This window comes from Oncorhynchus gorbuscha, linkage group LG05 (assembly GCF_021184085.1).
Source record: "Oncorhynchus gorbuscha isolate QuinsamMale2020 ecotype Even-year linkage group LG05, OgorEven_v1.0, whole genome shotgun sequence".
Taxonomy (NCBI): Eukaryota; Metazoa; Chordata; class Actinopteri; order Salmoniformes; family Salmonidae; genus Oncorhynchus; species Oncorhynchus gorbuscha.
In genome coordinates this window covers 66,872,540-66,890,427 of record NC_060177.1, presented here as the reverse complement: position 1 = coordinate 66,890,427, position 17,888 = coordinate 66,872,540, and the positions used below count along the sequence as shown (strand labels likewise).

Genomic DNA, 17,888 nt, shown 5'->3' with positions numbered 1-17,888 from the left:
GGCGTGGCCTAATGGACTGTGTGAGAAGACCGTTGGTGTGGCCAAATGGACTGTGTGAGAAGAACGTTGGCGTGGCCAAATGGACTGTGTGAGAAGAACGTTGGCGTGGCCAAATTGACTGTGTGAGAAGAACGTTGGAGTGGCCAAATAGACTGTGTGAGAAGAACGTTGGTGTGGCCAAATGTCCTCTGTGAGAAGAACGTTGGCGTGGCCAAATGGACTGTGTGAGAAGAACGTTGGCGTGGCCAAATGGACTGTGTGAGAAGAACGTTGGCGTGGCCAAATGGACTGTGTGAGAAGAACGTTGGCGTGGCCAAATGGACTGTGTGAGAAGAATGTTGGCGTGGCCAAATGGACTGTGTGAGAAGAACGTTGGCGTGGCCAAATGGACTGTGTGAGAAGAACGTTGGCGTGGCCAAATGGACTGTGTGAGAAGAACGTTGGCGTGGCCAAATGGACTGTGTGAGAAGAACGTTGGCGTGGCCAAATGGACTGTGTGAGAAGAACGTTGGCGTGGCCAAATGGACTGTGTGAGAAGAACGTTGGCGTGGCCAAATGGACTGTGTGAGAAGAACGTTGGCGTGGCCAAATGGACTGTGTGAGAAGAACGTTGGCGTGGCCAAATGGACTGTGTGAGAAGAACGTTGGCGTGGCCAAATGGACTGTGTGAGAAGAACGTTGGCGTGGCCAAATGGACTGTGTGAGAAGAACGTTGGCGTGGCCAAATGGACTGTGTGAGAAGAACGTTGGAGTGGCCAAATGGACTGTGTGAGAAGAACGTTGGAGTGGCCAAATGGACTGTGTGAGAAGAACGTTGGAGTGGCCAAATGGACTGTGTGAGAAGAACGTTGGCGTGGCCAAATGGACTGTGTGAGAAGAACGTTGGCGTGGCCAAATGGACTGTGTGAGAAGAACGTTGGCGTGGCCAAATGGACTGTGTGAGAAGAACGTTGGCGTGGCCAAATGGACTGTGTGAGAAGAACGTTGGCGTGGCCAAATGGACTGTGTGAGAAGAACGTTGGCGTGGCCTAATGGACTGTGTGAGAAGAACGTTGGCGTGGCCAAATGGACTGTGTGAGAAGAACGTTGGCGTGGCCAAATGGACTGTGTTAGAAGAACGTTGGCGTGGCCAAATGGACTGTGTGAGAAGAACGTTGGCGTGGCCAAATGGACTGTGTGAGAAGAACGTTGGCGTGGCCAAATGGACTGTGTGCAACCCGCTATTCAGGTTTGATGCAATTTTCAAACTTTACTTTATTTTCGTATTTATTATAATTAGTTTTATCATTATTATTATTATTGTGTGTCATTATTATTAGTTTATGGTAATATAAAGTTTAGGAAATGCATCGCGACAACATCAGCTAGACCAGCACGACAAAATTGAATAAGATATAGCCATGTTTGAACTAGCAACAAATCCGAAATGTATTGACTAGCTTGACAGCCAGCTAAAGTTAGCTAAAAGCTCTAACTATATTGAGTAAATTCAATTTGACGAAGCATTACTAAAATGTCAGAGAAGAAAAAAGGAAAGGTCACAGAAAGCGAAGAGGAAGGGAATTTGCAAGTATCCTACATTTTCCCAAATGGTGACAGATATGAACGAGAGTGCTGCGGGTCCACAGAGGGAGTCGTGGTGAGGCGTGGTATGGGCAAACACACCTCAGCCAGTGGTGTCACCTACACTGGAGAGTGGCATGATGACAAGATGAATGGCAGAGGGACTCTGGAGCATCCCTCTGGGGCCCTGTATGAAGGGGACTTCAAAGACAACATGTATCATGGCACAGGGACATACAGCTTCTCTGACGGGACCAAATACTGCGGCAGCTTCAGCAAGAACAGGTTGGAGGGTGACGGGGAGTTCATCGACTCTCAGGGACTTGTTTGGATTGGAGGCTTCCACAACAAGGCAGCTCCTGGATTAAAAGTTAAACTCAGCATGTAACCCATGACATAATGTGAGATAACATAACTTTAATTCCTCTTACATTTATGAACATTTATTGAATATAGATTTAAAAAGGAAAAAAAATATATATATATATATATTCAAAAGAACAAAATAAGACTCCAGTAAGAAATTTTAAAGGCACCAAATGAAATGTAACACACAATGTCTATGTTCTTCCCATAACACTCCTGCAGTGACACCTGGTCTCTTTTACTTGTAGGAAAGACTTTAGTAGTCAGCGTATGACAGTGTGGTGCACACACCTCATGGCACCGTGCAATGAATGAGTCATTGCTTTGAGTCACACAGCCAAGAGTCCTCTATGGAGGTGCTGAAACACAGTCTGTCTGTGTGTGTGGCTGTGTAAGCCTCAGTTAACCAACAGTGTTAAGCTAAAACTGTTTCTACTACAGTTTATTTGGAATCTTTTAACTCTTCATAAACAGCGTACAAATCTAGATCGGTGGAGGAATCCATCAATGTTCTGTTTCTTGAACGCCAACAAGAATGTACGTAGAATGTATGCACACATGACTGTAAGTCGCTTTGGATAAAAGCGTCTGCTAAATGGCATATATTATTATTTATTATTTAGTTTAGACCTATTTACGAACGTTAGATGCCTAAGCATTATATTTATAAAATATATAAATATACTGTAGAGTGGAGATGCCTAAGCATTACATTTATAATATATATAAATATACTGTAGAGTGGAGATGCCTAAGCATTATATTTATAATATATATAAATATACTGTAGAGTGGAGATGCCTAAGCATTATATTTATAATATATTTAAATATACTGTAGAGTGGAGATGCCTAAGCATTATATTTATAATATATATAAATATACTGTAGAGTGGAGATGCCATAGCATCTCCACTCTGATGCATTTAGTGCTCAAATCTGAATTATTGCTTTAGAAAAGTAAAAAAACAATAAAACACCAGGCTATAAACCTTTGAATATGCTACACATTGAAACAAAACAAATCATTTTTAGTAATTTGTTATAGGCAATTTTTAAAGACCAATATCACTTGTTTATTGATGGCACTGGCAGTGCCCAGTCTGAGGTTTCTTTCTATCTTTCTATCTGAACAGGTCCTCCTCGGGTCCATTGTCCTCAGCTACATTCTGAACAGGTGTCCGTTTAAAAAATATATATTATGCATATCGGGTTGTGTGGGAAAGCTACAAATCCTTTTCAGAACGGGTCCAGGTTTTTGGAACCGTGAAGACCTCTAACGTGTAGTATGATGCAGCCTCTGGCCTGTGAGTGACCATGGGGCTGGGAGACATGACTCAGGGCCAATCTGGGCCCCCTTCCCATTTCCATCACTCAACCACAGGGGTCAGGAGACAGAGACATGAGGAGAGATGCCTGGCTGGAGGAGAGACGCCATCTCTCTGACTGTCAGAGGAGAAAAAAGGAGGCCCCTCTTGACTCCCAAGACCATTGGGCATCCACCCAACACGACATTCACTCACCCTCTATAAGGTCTTTCTGAAAGTACAGACACCATACCGTATCTATATCACAGAGCAAATGGCAGTGCAGTGTTATAGTAAGATAAGTCCAGATCTTAACTGTAGGCAAATGATCAAAACAAGACAGGAAAACAAGAAGGGATGGTGTGAAAACAAAGCGGCTAGATCTTTATCATCCACTAATATTTACAAGTCTCTTAAACCAAAAACATACAAACATTCTTATCTGGTCTCACAATAAGTCACATGACATTCTGGAGCCCGAGTCGTTACCTCTTGAAGAGAGCAGATATGAGAGCTACAGCTCCTTGAAGGTCAATCCAATTCACGTGACATGTCCCGCTGAGCTGTACATTCATGGTAACATGGTGGTGTTTATGTGGACCAATAGCCTGGTCCCTGGACACATGTCTATAGTCCATATATGGTGTTTTTGTAGAGGAATGAGGAGGAGGGTGGCTGGTGATACGGCGCACGTTGGAGAGGGTGGGTACAAAACGAGCAGCGCTGACTGGGTATGAGAGTCAGGCAGGCTAGACTATATCATCCTATGTCTCTCAACCATACACAGTAGCCTATATCATGTTTGTTCCTTTCCTCTTTGTACACATTGTCTCTCTGGTTTTATCTCATTTTCCATGACATAATCCCCTTCACTTCCACTCCATATCTCCTTTTTCTCTCCACCGTCTCCTTAGCCTTTCCCCCCATTGTTCGTCTCCGTCTCACACACACTGTTCCCCTCTCATTTATTCTCCTATATTTTGCCTCTTCCCTGTAATTTTCTATTCACTCTATTTAACTCTGCCTGTCTATCTAATTGTATACCTAAAATGATGGCTACGCTCACTCTCTGCCTCTCTATCTCTCTACACTCTGAGGTGACACTGGTGCTGTGCACTTGTATTGTGCCTCTCAGCCAACCCCCTCACAGTCGCTATCTGTGACGTCAACGTGTCACAGTCCCGATGGCCGCTGTCACATACAGCTAGAGATAACTACAGTATCAGCAGCCAATGGAGTGATGGGGGGATGAGGTCTGGACAGAATTACTGGATAACTAGAAAGGGAGGATAGAGGAGGTAGTAGGACTGGTAGTGAGCAATACAAAAAGCAGGAAAATATTATAATAAGATCATTATTTAGGTAAAAGGAAACACACTGACTGACTAACAACTGCTAGTGTAAGGGAAAGGAGAGTGCACACTATATTATGAGCAGGACAAGGTTAGCTATCTACTGTAGCTACATGTCTTCCCTGAGAACTACACATGGGCCTGAATAGACAGACTACACTGACTGACAGCAACCACTTCTCATTGCAAACACGTTCTACAGGGAGAAATAGCGGAATGATTTGATAATAGCAAATCTGTCATGATGTTTACATGCACCCCCCTGAGAGAGCAAGAGGGACAGTAGTAGCAAAAGAGAGGCAGTCCTTACAGCAAACACACAATAATACATACAGCTCTAAAAAGTAGAAACAGAAGTATATAGGCTGTAGAAAAATAGCAAAAACAAATGGCACCTACAATACCAGTCATAACCAAAGCTTCATGCTCAGATACAGGATTGAAATAATGCAATACTGTATTTCATTCTATTCAAGGTTATTCTTAATATTTCCTATATGCGTTCTGATGTAGCCTATCATAACATAAACCAAAACAATATAGATGATATCCTGAACAGTGGTGGTCTTCTCTGTGTCACGAGTCCGACCGAGGGTGGCTTCCCTTCCCGGTCGGGTGTCGCTCGGCGGTCGTCGTCACCGGCCTATTAGATGCCACTGATTGTCTTTCCTCCCCCTCCTTGTATGTTTATTGTTAGCACCTGTTAATGAGTCATTAGTTGGGCTTTATTAGACAGCCGGCCCTCCTGTTTTTTGTGCGGGATTAATTATTGTGACCTTCGGTTCTGTAGTAGAGGAACGTGTTTGTTCCTGGTCGTGTATTTCAGTTGTACAATTATCGCCCCCGTGTTTGGGGCCGTTTGGTTGTGAGCACCCTGTGGTGCGTTTGTGCATTAAAGAGCACTGCATTGCACTCTCTGTTTCCTGCGTCTGACTCCACACCCACGACACCCGGAGCGATACAGAATGCCGCACCTAAATTGAATGGAGTCAGCAGGAGCAGCAGCCAACCCTCTCCCATCGATGGAGGAACGGGTTCTCCACCACACCACCGTCCTCCATCGGATCGGATCGGCGATGGATCAAGTGATGGAGAGAATGGACCGATGGGAGAGGAGTGGTCTCCTCTCTCCACCTTCGGCACCCCCGGCTCCGGACTCCCCATTTCCCGACTCCAGCACCCTCCGTCTGACGCTCCAGAGGATGGAGTGGCGGCAGGTTGCAAGGGTTTTTACTCCAACTGGAGCTATACCTGGCCACCGTCAGACCCACTCCCTCGGGAGCACAGAGGTTGAGTGTCCTCATCATCATCCAGGAGGACGTCCGCAGGGAGTTAGCGTGTCGGGACACCGCTCTTTCCCTGGATGAGCTGATTGACATGTCCATTCGACTGGACAATCTGCTGGCTGCCCGCGGGCGTTCGGAGAGGATCCTGTGTTTTCCACCACCCAGCCCCTCCGCTCCCATTCTGATGGAGTTGGGAGGGGCTGTGCCGAGGGGTACCGGAGGAGGAGGCCTTCCCTGGTCCGAGAGGACACACGGCCGATTGGTGCTGGGGGGGTCCGTCTGGGAGTAGAGATGGCAGGCGGAACGCTTCTCGATCACCCCAGGTGAGTCAGCATCAAACTCACCCAGAACCCCCTGTTGGCCACATGTTTGTCTTAACCTTTTTCCTTCACTTTTTCCCCTCTTCCAAGCATAGTGCGCTAGTCGATTCAGGCGCAGCTGGGAACTTTATGGATCGCGGACTTGCCCTTAAATTAGGGGTTCCGCTGGTGCCAATAGATTCTCCTTTTCCTGTGCACTCCCTAGATAGCCGGCCATTAGGGTCAGGGATGGTCAGGGAGACCACGGTTCCACTGGACATGGTGACGCAGGGGAATCATAGGGAGTGTATCAGTCTTTATATTATTGATTCGCCTGCGTTTGCAGTGGTGCTAGAGATTCCCTGGCTGGCCCGGCACAATCCTAAAATTTCATGGAGACTGGGAGTTCTCCAGGGGTGGTCAAAGGTGTTTGGGAGTTTCCATCAGTCCCACGTCGGTGGAGAGTCCAGACCAGGGTTCCACGGTGGGCATTCCCCCCCCCCGGGTATGCCAATTTGGCGACTAAATTACCACCTTATCGACCGGGAAGGGATTGTACGATAGATCTCCAGGTAAACGCTGCGCTTCCCAAGAGTCACGTGTACCCATTGTCCCAAGAGGAGACGTTGGCGATGGAGACATATGTCACGGAGTCGCTGGGACAGGGGTACATTCGGCCCTCCATCTCATCCGTCTCCTCAAGTTTCTTTTTTGTGAAGAAAAAGGAGGGAGGTTTGCATCCGTGTATTGATTATAGAAGTCTAAACGCCATCACAGTGGGGTATAGTTACCCTCTACCTCTCATCGCTACGGCGGTGGAATCATTTCATGGAGCGCAGTTCTTCACAAAACTGGATCTCAGGAGCGTGTATAGTCTGGTGCGTATTCGGAAGGGAGACGAGTGGAAAACCGCATTTAGTACCACATCGGGACACTATGATTACCTTGTCATGCCGTATGGGTTAAAGAATGCTCCAGCCATCTTCCAATCCTTTGTAGACGAGATTCTCAGGGACCTGTGCGGGCAGGGAGTGGTTGTTTATATCGATGACATTCTGATCTACTCGGCCACTCACACCGCGCATGTGTCTCTGGTACGCAAGGTGCTTGGTAGACTGCTGGAGCATGACCTATACGTCAAGGCTGAGAAATGCGTGTTCTCTAAACGAGCCGTCTCCTTTCTGGGTTATCGCATTTCCACTTCGGGGGTGGTGATGGAGGGTGACCGCATTAGGGCCGTGCGTAATTGTCCGACTCCGAACACGGTAAAAGAGGTGCAGCGGTTTTTGGGTTTTGCCAACTACATTTACATTTACATTTAAGTCATTTAGCAGACGCTCTTATCCAGAGCGACTTACAAATTGGTGCATTCACCTTATGACATCCAGTGGAACAGTCACTTTACAATAGTGCATCTAAAACTTAAGGGGGGTGAGAGGGATTACTTATCCTATCCTAGGTATTCCTTAAAGAGGTGGGGTTTCAGGTGTCTCCGGAAGGTGGAGATTGACTCCGCTGTCCTGGCGTCGTGAGGGAGTTTGTTCCACCATTGGGGGGCCAGGGCAGCGAACAGTTTTGACTGGGCTGAGCGGGAGCTGTACTTCCTCAGTGGTAGGGAGGCGAGCAGGCCAGAGGTGGATGAACGCAGTGCCCTTGTTTGGGTGTAGGGCCTGATCAGAGCCTGAAGGTACTGAGGTGCCGTTCCCCTCACAGCTCCGTAGGCAAGCACCATGGTCTTGTAGCGGATGCGAGCTTCAACTGGAAGCCAGTGGAGAGAACGGAGGAGCGGGGTGACGTGAGAGAACTTGGGAAGGTTGAACACCAGACGGGCTGCGGCGTTCTGGATGAGTTGAAGGGGTTTAATGGCACAGACAGGGAGCCCAGCCAACAGCGAGTTGCAGTAATCCAGACGGGAGATGACAAGTGCCTGGATTAGGACCTGCGCCGCTTCCTGTGTGAGGCAGGGTCGTACTCTGCGGATGTTGTAGAGCATGAACCTACAGGAACGGGCCACCGCCTTGATGTTGGTTGAGAACGACAGGGTGTTGTCCAGGATCACGCCAAGGTTCTTGGCGCTCTGGGAGGAGGACACAATGGAGTTGTCAACCGTGATGGCGAGATCATGGAACGGGCAGTCCTTCCCCGGGAGGAAGAGCAGCTCCGTCTTGCCGAGGTTCAGCTTGAGGTGGTGATCCGTCATCCACACTGATATGTCTGCCAGACATGCAGAGATGCGATTCTCCACCTGGTCAGAAGGGGGAAAGGAGAAGATTAATTGTGTGTCGTCTGCATAGCAATGATAAGAGAGACCATGTGAGGTTATGACAGAGCCAAGTGACTTGGTGTATAGCGAGAATAGGAGAGGGCCAAGAACAGAGCCCTGGGGGACACCAGTGGTGAGAGCGCGTGGTGAGGAGACAGATTCTCGCCACGCCACCTTGTAGGAGCGACCTGTCAGGTAGGACGCAATCCAAGCGTGGGCCGCGCCGGAGATGCCCAACTCGGAGAGGGTGGAGAGCAGGATCTGATGGTTCACAGTATCGAAGGCAGCCGATAGATCTAGAAGGATGAGAGCAGAGGAGAGAGTTAGCTTTAGCAGTGCGGAGCGCCTCCGTGATACAGAGGAGAGCAGTCTCAGTTGAATGACTAGTCTTGAAACCTGACTGATTTGGATCAAGAAGGTCATTCAGAGAGAGATAGCGGGAGAGCTGGCCAAGGACGGCACGTTCAAGAGTTTTGGAGAGAAAAGAAAGAAGGGATACTGGTCTGTAATTGTTGACATCAGAGGGATCGAGTGTAGGTTTTTTCAGAAGGGGTGCAACTCTCGCTCTCTTGAAGACGGAAGGGACGTAGCCAGCGGTCAGGGATGAGTTGATGAGCGAGGTGAGGTAAGGGAGAAGGTCTCCGGAAATGGTCTGGAGAAGAGAGGAGGGGATAGGGTCAAGCGGGCAGGTTGTTGGGCGGCCGGCCGTCACAAGACGCGAGATTTCATCTGGAGAGAGAGGGAGAAAGAGGTCAGAGCACAGGGTAGGGCAGTGTGAGCAGAACCAGCGGTGTCGTTTGACTTAGCAAACGAGGATCGGATGTCGTCGACCTTCTTTTCAAAATGGTTGACGAAGTCATCTGCAGAGAGGGAGGAGGGGGAGGAGGAGGAGGATTCAGGAGGGAGGAGAAGGTGGCAAAGAGCTTCCTAGGGTTAGAGGCAGATGCTTGGAATTTAGCGTGGTAGAAAGTGGCTTTAGCAGCAGAGACAGAGGAGGAAAATGTAGAGAGGAGGGAGTGAAAGGATGCCAGGTCCGCAGGGAGGCGAGTTTTCCTCCATTTCCGCTCGGCTGCCCGGAGCCCTGTTCTGTGAGCTCGCAATGAGTCATCGAGCCACGGAGCGGGAGGGGAGGACCGAGCCGGCCTGGAGGATAGGGGACATAGAGAGTCAAGGGATGCAGAGAGGGAGGAGGGTTGAGGAGGCAGAATCAGGAGATAGGTGGGAGAAGGTTTGAGCGGAGGGAAGAGATGATAGGATGGAAGAGGAGAGAGTAGCGGGGAGAGAGAGCGAAGGTTGGGACGGCGCGATACCATCCGAGTAGGGGCAGTGTGGGAGGTGTTGGATGAGAGCGAGAGGGAAAAGGATACAAGGCAGTGGTCGGAGACTTGGAGGGAGTTGCAATGAGGTTAGTGGAAGAACAGCATCTAGTAAAGATGAGGTCGAGCGTATTGCCTGCCTTGTGAGTAGGGGGAAGGTGAGAGGGTGAGGTCAAAAGAGGAGAGGAGTGGAAAGAAGGAGGCAGAGAGGAAAGAGTCAAAGGTAGACGTGGGGAGGTTAAAGTCGCCCAGAACTGTGAGAGGTGAGCCGTCCTCAGGAAAGGAGCTTATCAAGGCATCAAGCTCATTGATGAACTCTCCGAGGGAACCTGGAGGGCGATAAATGATAAGGATGTTAAGCTTGAAAGGGCTAGTAACTGTGACAGCATGGAATTCAAAGGAGGCGATAGACAGATGGGTAAGGGAGAAAGAGAGAATGACCACTTGGGAGAGATGAGGATCCCGGTGCCACCACCCCGCTGACCAGACGCTCTCGGGGTGTGCGAGAACACGTGGGCGGACGAAGAGAGAGCAGTAGGAGTAGCAGTGTTGTCTGTGGTGATCCATGTTTCCGTCAGTGCCAAGAAGTCGAGGGACTGGAGGGAGGCATAGGCTGAGATGAACTCTGCCTTGTTGACCGCAGATTGGCAGTTCCAGAGGCTACCGGAGACCTGGAACTCCACGTGGGTCGTGCGCGCTGGGACCACCAGAGTAGGGTGGCCGCGGCCACGCGGTGTGGAGCGTTTGTATGGTCTGTGCAGAGAGGAGAGAACAGGGATAAACAGACACATAGTTGACAGGCTACAGAAGAGGCTACGCTAATGCAAAGGAGATTGGAATGACAAGTGGACTACACGTCTCGAATGTTCAGAAAGTTAAGCTACGTAGCAAGAATCTTATTGACTAAAATGATTAAAATGATACAGTACTGCTGAAGTAGGCCAGCTGGCAGTGGGTGCGTTGTTGACACTACACTAATCAAGTCGTTCCGTTGAGTGAAATAGTTTCTGCAGTGTTGCTATTCGGGGCTAGCTGGCTAGCTAGCAGTGTTGTTTACGTTACGTTGCGTTAAAAGAACGACAATAGCTGGCTAGCGAACCTAGAAAATCGCTCTAGACTACACAATTATCTTTGATACAAAGACGGCTATGTAGCTAGCTATGTAGCTAGCTACGATCAAACAAATCAAACCGTTGTACTGTAATGAAATGAAATGAAAATGTGATACTACCTGTGAATGCGACCGGGTTGTGAGTCTATTCGGTAGACGTCGGCTAGCTGTTGGCTAGCTAGCAGAGTCACCTACGTTAAGGACGACAAATAGCTGGCTAGCTAACCTCGGTAAATTAAGATAATCACTCTAAGACTACACACTCTAAACCTAAACAACACAATTATCTTGGATACGATGATACGAAGACAGCAAAGACAGCTATGTAGCTAGCTAACACTAAACTAATCAAGTCGTTCAGTTGAGTGTAATAGTTTCTCCAGTGCAGCTAATCAGTGGACGTTAGCTAGCTGGCTAGTGAAGACTACGTTAGGACGGCGAAATACGATAATTACGCAATTATCTTTGATACAAAGACGGCTATGTAGCTAGCTGAGAAGAAATTGCTATGATTAGACAAATCAAACCGTTGTGCTATAATGAAATATAATGAAAAAGTTATACTACCCGCGGGAGCGAAGTGCAGATGCGACCACTCGCTCCAACGAAGTGCAGATGCGACCACTCGCTCCAACCGGAACCGGAGGTTTATCCGGGGTTTTGGCCAGATAGCGGCTCCCATTACCTCACTGCTGAAGGGGGGGCCTGGTGCGGTTACAGTGGTCAGCAGAGGCGGACGGAGCTTTCAACAAGTTGAAGGCGCTGTTCACTGATGCACCCGTGTTGGCGCATCCGGACCCCTCTCTAGCATTCATAGTGGAGGTGGACACGTCCGAGGCTGGGGTGGGTGCCGTGCTATCACAGCTCTCGGGTACGCCACCAAAACTCCGCCCCTGCGCTTTCTTCTCAAGGAAGCTCAGCCCAGCGGAGCGTAACTATGATGTGGGGGACAGGGAGTTGCTAGCGGTGGTCAGAGCTCTGAAGGTGTGGAGACACTGGCTTGAGGGGGCTAAGCACCCCTTTCTCATCTGGACCGACCACCAGAATCTGGAGTATATTCGGGAAGCTAGGAGACTTAACCCACGTCAGGCAAGGTGGGCCATATTCTTCACCCGGTTCCGGTTTACATTGTCTTATAGACCAGGCTCCCAGAACGTAAAGGCTGACGCACTGTCCCGTCTTTACGACGCGGAGGATGGGTCCACCGAACCTATTCCCATCCTTCCCGCCTCAAAGCTGGTAGTTCAGTTGTACTATTTTCGTCCCCTGTGTTTGGGGCCGTTTGGTTGTGAGCACCCTGTGGTGCGTTTGTGCATTAAAGAGCACAGCATTGCACTCTCTGTTTCCTGCGTCTGACTCCACACCCACGACACCCGGAGCGTTACACTCTGCAGATTTTCATTAAAGTCAATGACTCTGGCAGCATTGTTAAGACTGATCACATTCAGCCCACATCTTCCATGTTAATGGTTTAAATTACAGCTGAAGAGCGTGCTGATTTGCTCTGCCGCGCTCCAGGGCCATATGTCCCTCCTCACAGGGATACAAATTATGTCCTGCTGCTGCCACAATTGTAGACAGACCTCTTTAAGGTCCTAGAGCAACTGGGACCCAGAAGAAATCCCCCCCCCACCCACCAGCCCCACATCCCGAACCTCGGTTTCCAGAAACCTCAAATACAAAGGATCACCTCGTCATGGAAACAGTGTATCCTCCTTTGTCACAAGACCGCAGGCTCTACCGATCTCACTTAACTAGTCTAACTACTATAGAACCACTGCATGCAGTCCTGAACCAACATTATTCCACATGACTGTAAAGTGAAAGTGAGTAGGTATTCTATAACAGCGATGGATGAAACCCTCCTCAGGTGGCTTTGAGAAGCTGGTATACTTTGGCTGAACAGGGTAGTAGAAGACTTTCCTTATGATGTTAACAGTGAAGGACTATTCACGTCTGGGTAATAGTATTTGGCGACTATCTCTCTGCAGAGGCAGCATGTCTGAGCCAGTAACCTGACGGAATCCAACAAATTGTACAGAAAGTAACAACATAGAAAAAAAGGGCTCCAGTCATTAAGGAGAATCAGTAGAGGCAGAACACAAGGCGGCTGTGCTTGGATGACTGGAACATTAGACAGGCCCCGTGGATCTGGACGATTTAAAGGCTTATGCAATCTCAAAGCAAAGTCAATTAAATACCCAAGTGTTCCGTCCTGCCCGCTGCTATCTTTTTAATGAGAAATGTGAAATCCCTTCAAAAGACCTTGCCAGAGGATGCAACAACACAACATGCTTTTGGGTTTGTGTGAGTGGATGAGTGCGAAGAGGGGTAACTTCATAATCTCGACACTGACTGAACTGTGGGACCAACAGCCTACAATTTAACTGGTGGGCCTGTGGTTACAGGAGCATGATTGCATGGGTGTACAATATTTTGGGTTATGTATATATATATATATATATATATTTTTAAACATGATTTATTATTCTACCCCTTTTTCTCCCCAATTTTGTGGCATCCAATTGGTAGTTACAGTCATGTTCCATCGCTGCAACTCCAGCTCGAGAGAAGCAAAGGTCGAGAGTACAGACAAGTTGCACTGCTTCTTGACACAACGCCCACTTAACCCAGAAGCCAGGCGCACCAATTGTGTCAGAGGAAACACCGTACACCTGCCGACCGCAACAGCAGTCGTTGGTGCGCAATGGGACAGGAACTTCCCTGCCGGCCAAACCCTCCCCTAACCCAGACGACGCTGGGCCAATTGTGGGCCGCCCCATGGGTCTCCCGGTCACAGCCTGCTGCGACAGAGCCTGGACTCAGCCTTTAGGCCTTAGACCACTGTCCCACTGTACCACTGTACCACTCAGGAGATACTTTGGGTTCTGTTTTAACAGAAATTAGGACACACTCAAATAATGAATCTCTTTCTCTTTAGGCAAATGAAGAAAAAAACTCTTTGCCTAAGTCGCTATCTTCTGAGGGTTGTTCAGTCTGTGAGCTGCAGAATGAGACCATGAGAGGCCTGTAGGATTGAGAGCTATTGGCAGGAGCCTCAGGGACCCAGCCAAAGAGTCGAACAGGCTGATGATAAGAGACGTCTGAGAGCAATAAGATCCAGTACAATAACCATATTCATGGTATAGAAATGCAAATAGATTATTTGAATTGCAGATGCCTTTGTGAAGTTATGATATATAAATAAAAAATGATGCTCTTATAACAACACATGTATCAATGACATATACATGGGTTATTACCACTTCAAAATATAGTGAATGTATCCATTTTTTTAGCATCAAAACTAACCTTATGTCTGCAGGAAACTACATCAATATGTTGTCAATACTTATTTTTTGTATCCATCTAATGTGAAACATTTCTGTGAGAGGGCATAGGCCAAACTAATAGAATTGCAATAACCAGGGTTTGCAATGTGTTTTTCTGTCAGAGAGGAAAAATGTCCAACTAAAATCTATAGTTGAAATGACCATATAGACCAAACTGAATGAAAAAAAGCCATTCTGAGATGAGGTCATATCTTCAGTCTTATGTGCTTTAGCATATCACAGATATCTTGGCAAGTTAACTTGTGTATACAACATCCATTGGTACTAATGTTTTAAATTAAGTGACTGACTGAAGAGATGTAAATGTGTAAATGGATCTATTCAGGAATCCAATCAACCAATGACTGAATGAAGCCAGTCGCTTGTGTGGCCTAATTCTGCTCCTATTTTAAGGCCATTCCGAGAGAAAAAAGGTTGGTTTAATTTGGTGTCTCAGTCTCAGATCTTATCTCAGAGCATGTGTGTGTGTGTGTGTGTGTGTGTGTGTGTGTGTGTGTGTGTGTGTGTGTGTGTGTGTGTGTGTGTGTGTGTGTGTGTGTGTGTGTGTGTGTGTGTGTGTGTGTGTGTGTGTGTGTGTGTGTGTGTGTGTGTTAAAGAGATAATGATAGAGAGAGGGCATCTGTGTGTCTTCATCATTGAATGTGTGTGACAACATGATCGTAAATAATGACCAGAATATGGGTTTAGTGCCTATTTCAATCAAAAGAGTTACGCCATGTTAATGAGTATAAATGTATACAAACGCTGATGCATGGGGGAACACCAGTCTAGTTGCACAAATGAGTTTTCCACTCGACATAACAATGCCCTAGGAGGTTTTCATTATGATACAACCACTCTGCAAACTACTTACTGGCTTTTCATCTACCCACATGTGTTCAGTGGTTATATTCCTGTATCTGAACCCCAACCTCTCTCTTCCCTTCCTGAGACTGTAACTCAATCAGAGCAAAATGTAACATGATCGAGAAGCAGAGTATGGATGCATGCCATGCTTTCATACTGTGGCATGTGGTTAAATACAATGGGAGCACTATAATACATACAACTCATATTAGAATAACATGATTTGTACCAACAACCCATGGTGCTTTGCACTGCTTTTCTGAGTAAGACAAGTCAAACTGATAATCAGCTGGTGTAAGAAGGGCTTTATAAATACATTTGATTTGATTATGTAAACAAGAACGCTGACAGGGTTTGTTCAGATTGCATGTCACCACCAAGTGGGCAAGCTTTTGTTTTGACTGCTTGTTGTGATCATGTTTTTTCAATTTAATAACTCTGTGACAATCAAAGGACACCAGATTAAATACATAAAATCATCAGAAATTATGATCAGGATTCGATTCAGTGTTGCGCTCAGGTCGCCTACATTGGCAGCGTCATGCAACGACATGTCTTTACAATAAGTACAGTAGTTAATATGTTATTACATAACTACATCACCTGTTCAGTAAAAGATTAGAGATGAAATGTTGTCAGACGCCGAATGAAGACTTGGTTAGTTGAGTATAGTCTGATGCTTGTTCGGCGCCTACCTCTCCTGAGGATGAATAGTTCTGGGCTATTATTGTGTTTAAGGCTTGTCAGAGGATGAGGTTTAAGTAGCTTTTCCCTGTTACGATACTTTTATAATATCAGACCTGCCTGTTCTTCAAATATAACTATCGGAATCCAAGCGTGTTCCACACTGGCGATGTCAGAGTGGAGGACAGGTACGCTGCCAAGTGAAGTGCTTCGAGCTTTCAGGTTCACCGGAGGAAGATACATTTCATAAACAAACGAGGCGTACATTCATATTCACTTATTAGCTTCTGAATGATAAAACAACCTTTTCACGGCGAATGCAAATGCTGCGTCGATTAAACCGACGTGTCTTGGACTGTTTGGTAGCCTATGCCCTTCAAATTGTGAACACCCATTCGTTCGGTTCTGTACGCGAACGTCCACTCTATGAATACACAACGTTCTTTTGATGATGAGTAGTTACGCCTCGACCACACTGTCAGTGAGCAGACAGCCTACAGTAGTCTATATATATTGGAGCTTTACCGCCGCACAGTGGTTAGATTTGTGGACTGGCCATTTACAGAAATGGAACTGTGAAGGTTGCTCAATGTCGCGCAATTTGGCGAGATGGAACGTGCATCTTTGCACGGCCTTCCAATCTTTCATGAACATTAACAGTAGAATAAATGTGCCTCAATACTTTTTATTGACCATTTATTACAATCAGTCCTATCCGCGCCATGGGTGCCCTAGCTATGCTATACCCGCTCAGGCGCCTGTATAGGCTACCTACCTAATGGGAAGCAGTGTTTCATCGTGCGGTGCCGCCCCCTAGTGTACATGGGCCGTAAGGTATAGGCGTACACCTACTTCACCGACTCCAGGGGAGCGCGCCCCTCCACATTTAAACGTTATATTGTTACTTCAGTAGTCATCCTAGGTTTATACTGTCTGATGTGGCCTATTATTTATCAATGGTCCACTACTTGTGTTTCTAAGGGTTTCTCAGTTAGGCTACCAGAGGCAGTATCCTAGTCATATTCATTAAAAGGTTTACCCAATATCTGTATGTACAGTGGGGCAAAAAAGTATTTGGTCAGCCACCAATTGTGCAAGTTCTCCCACTTAAAAAGATGAGAGAGGCCTGTAATTTTCATCATAGTTACACTTCAACTATGACAGACAAAATGAGGGGGAGGGAAAAAAAATCACATTGTAGGATTTTTTATGAATTTATTTGCAAATTATGGTGGAAAATAAGTATTTGGTCACCTACAAACAAGCAAGATTTCTGGCTCTCACAGACCTGCAACTTCTTCTTTAAGAGGCTCCTCTGTCCTCCACTCGTTACCTGTATTAATGGAACCTGTTTGAACTTGTTATCAGTATAAAAGCCTCAACCTCAAACAGTCACACTCCAAACTCCACTATGACCAAGACCAAAGAGCTGTCAAAGGACACCAGAAACAAAATTGTAGATCTGCACCAGGCTGGGAAGACTGAATCTGCAATAGGTAAGCAGCTTAGTTTGAAGAAATAAACTGTGGGAGCAATTGGTCATATGGTCAGATTAAACCAAAATAGAACTTTTTGGTAAAAACTCAACTCGTCGTGTTTGGAGGACAAAGAATGCTGAGTTGCATCCAAAGAACACCATACCTACTGTGAAGCATGGGGAGGTTGTGGTAGATGACAAATAATTGGTAGAGCTCATGTCGGAACTTGGTTTATGATAAAATAACTTGTATGTCCTAAACCACATGGACAAAATGTGGCTTGCCTTAGATACAATTGTGTGTCTCACATGTTGAAAATGTTAGAGTAAAATGCAATTGTATATAAGGGGCCGAGAGTCAGAAGCAAAGTGATCAAATCTACAGACAGAGCTACTGCACTGCAACCTAGCCAATTCTCTTAGAGCACCAATTGGGGCTCTACCTATTACGGCTTTACTGGGTAAGTGAGATCGGTTATTACTGAACCAATTCTGAACTCAAATCTACTTGGTAAACCTGTGATTATAATACCTCACAAAATAGACCCTGACACGGTCTCCACTGAGCGGAATAGCAAGTACTGAACAAATATTGTTTCAATCGCAGTTCAATAATTTTGGATTTGGGAATTGTTGGTAATACAACTCACTATAGTATAAGCGATT

The 17,888-nt window shown here is 46.7% G+C and overlaps 2 protein-coding genes across 8 annotated transcripts in view; one reads left to right on the top strand and one right to left on the bottom strand.

Annotated features, from left to right (window-relative positions):
* Window positions 1-17,888, bottom strand: part of LOC124036347 (inositol polyphosphate 5-phosphatase K-like) — a 46,459-nt gene that overhangs the window by 18,938 nt on the left and 9,633 nt on the right. Inside the window, exon 1 of one of the 7 annotated variants that reach the window (XM_046350813.1) lies at window positions 16,050-16,193. The exons of 4 other annotated variants lie outside the window; for them this stretch is intronic. The gene's annotated coding sequence lies outside the window, so the exon portion shown is untranslated. 2 more of the 7 variants (XM_046350811.1, XM_046350812.1) reach the window with 2 other exon arrangements.
* Window positions 1,154-2,091, top strand: LOC124036350 (MORN repeat-containing protein 2-like). Its single transcript, XM_046350817.1, has one exon. It carries the CDS (start codon window positions 1,514-1,516, stop codon window positions 1,949-1,951), a length of 438 nt encoding a protein of 145 aa, XP_046206773.1. The 5' UTR covers window positions 1,154-1,513; the 3' UTR covers window positions 1,952-2,091.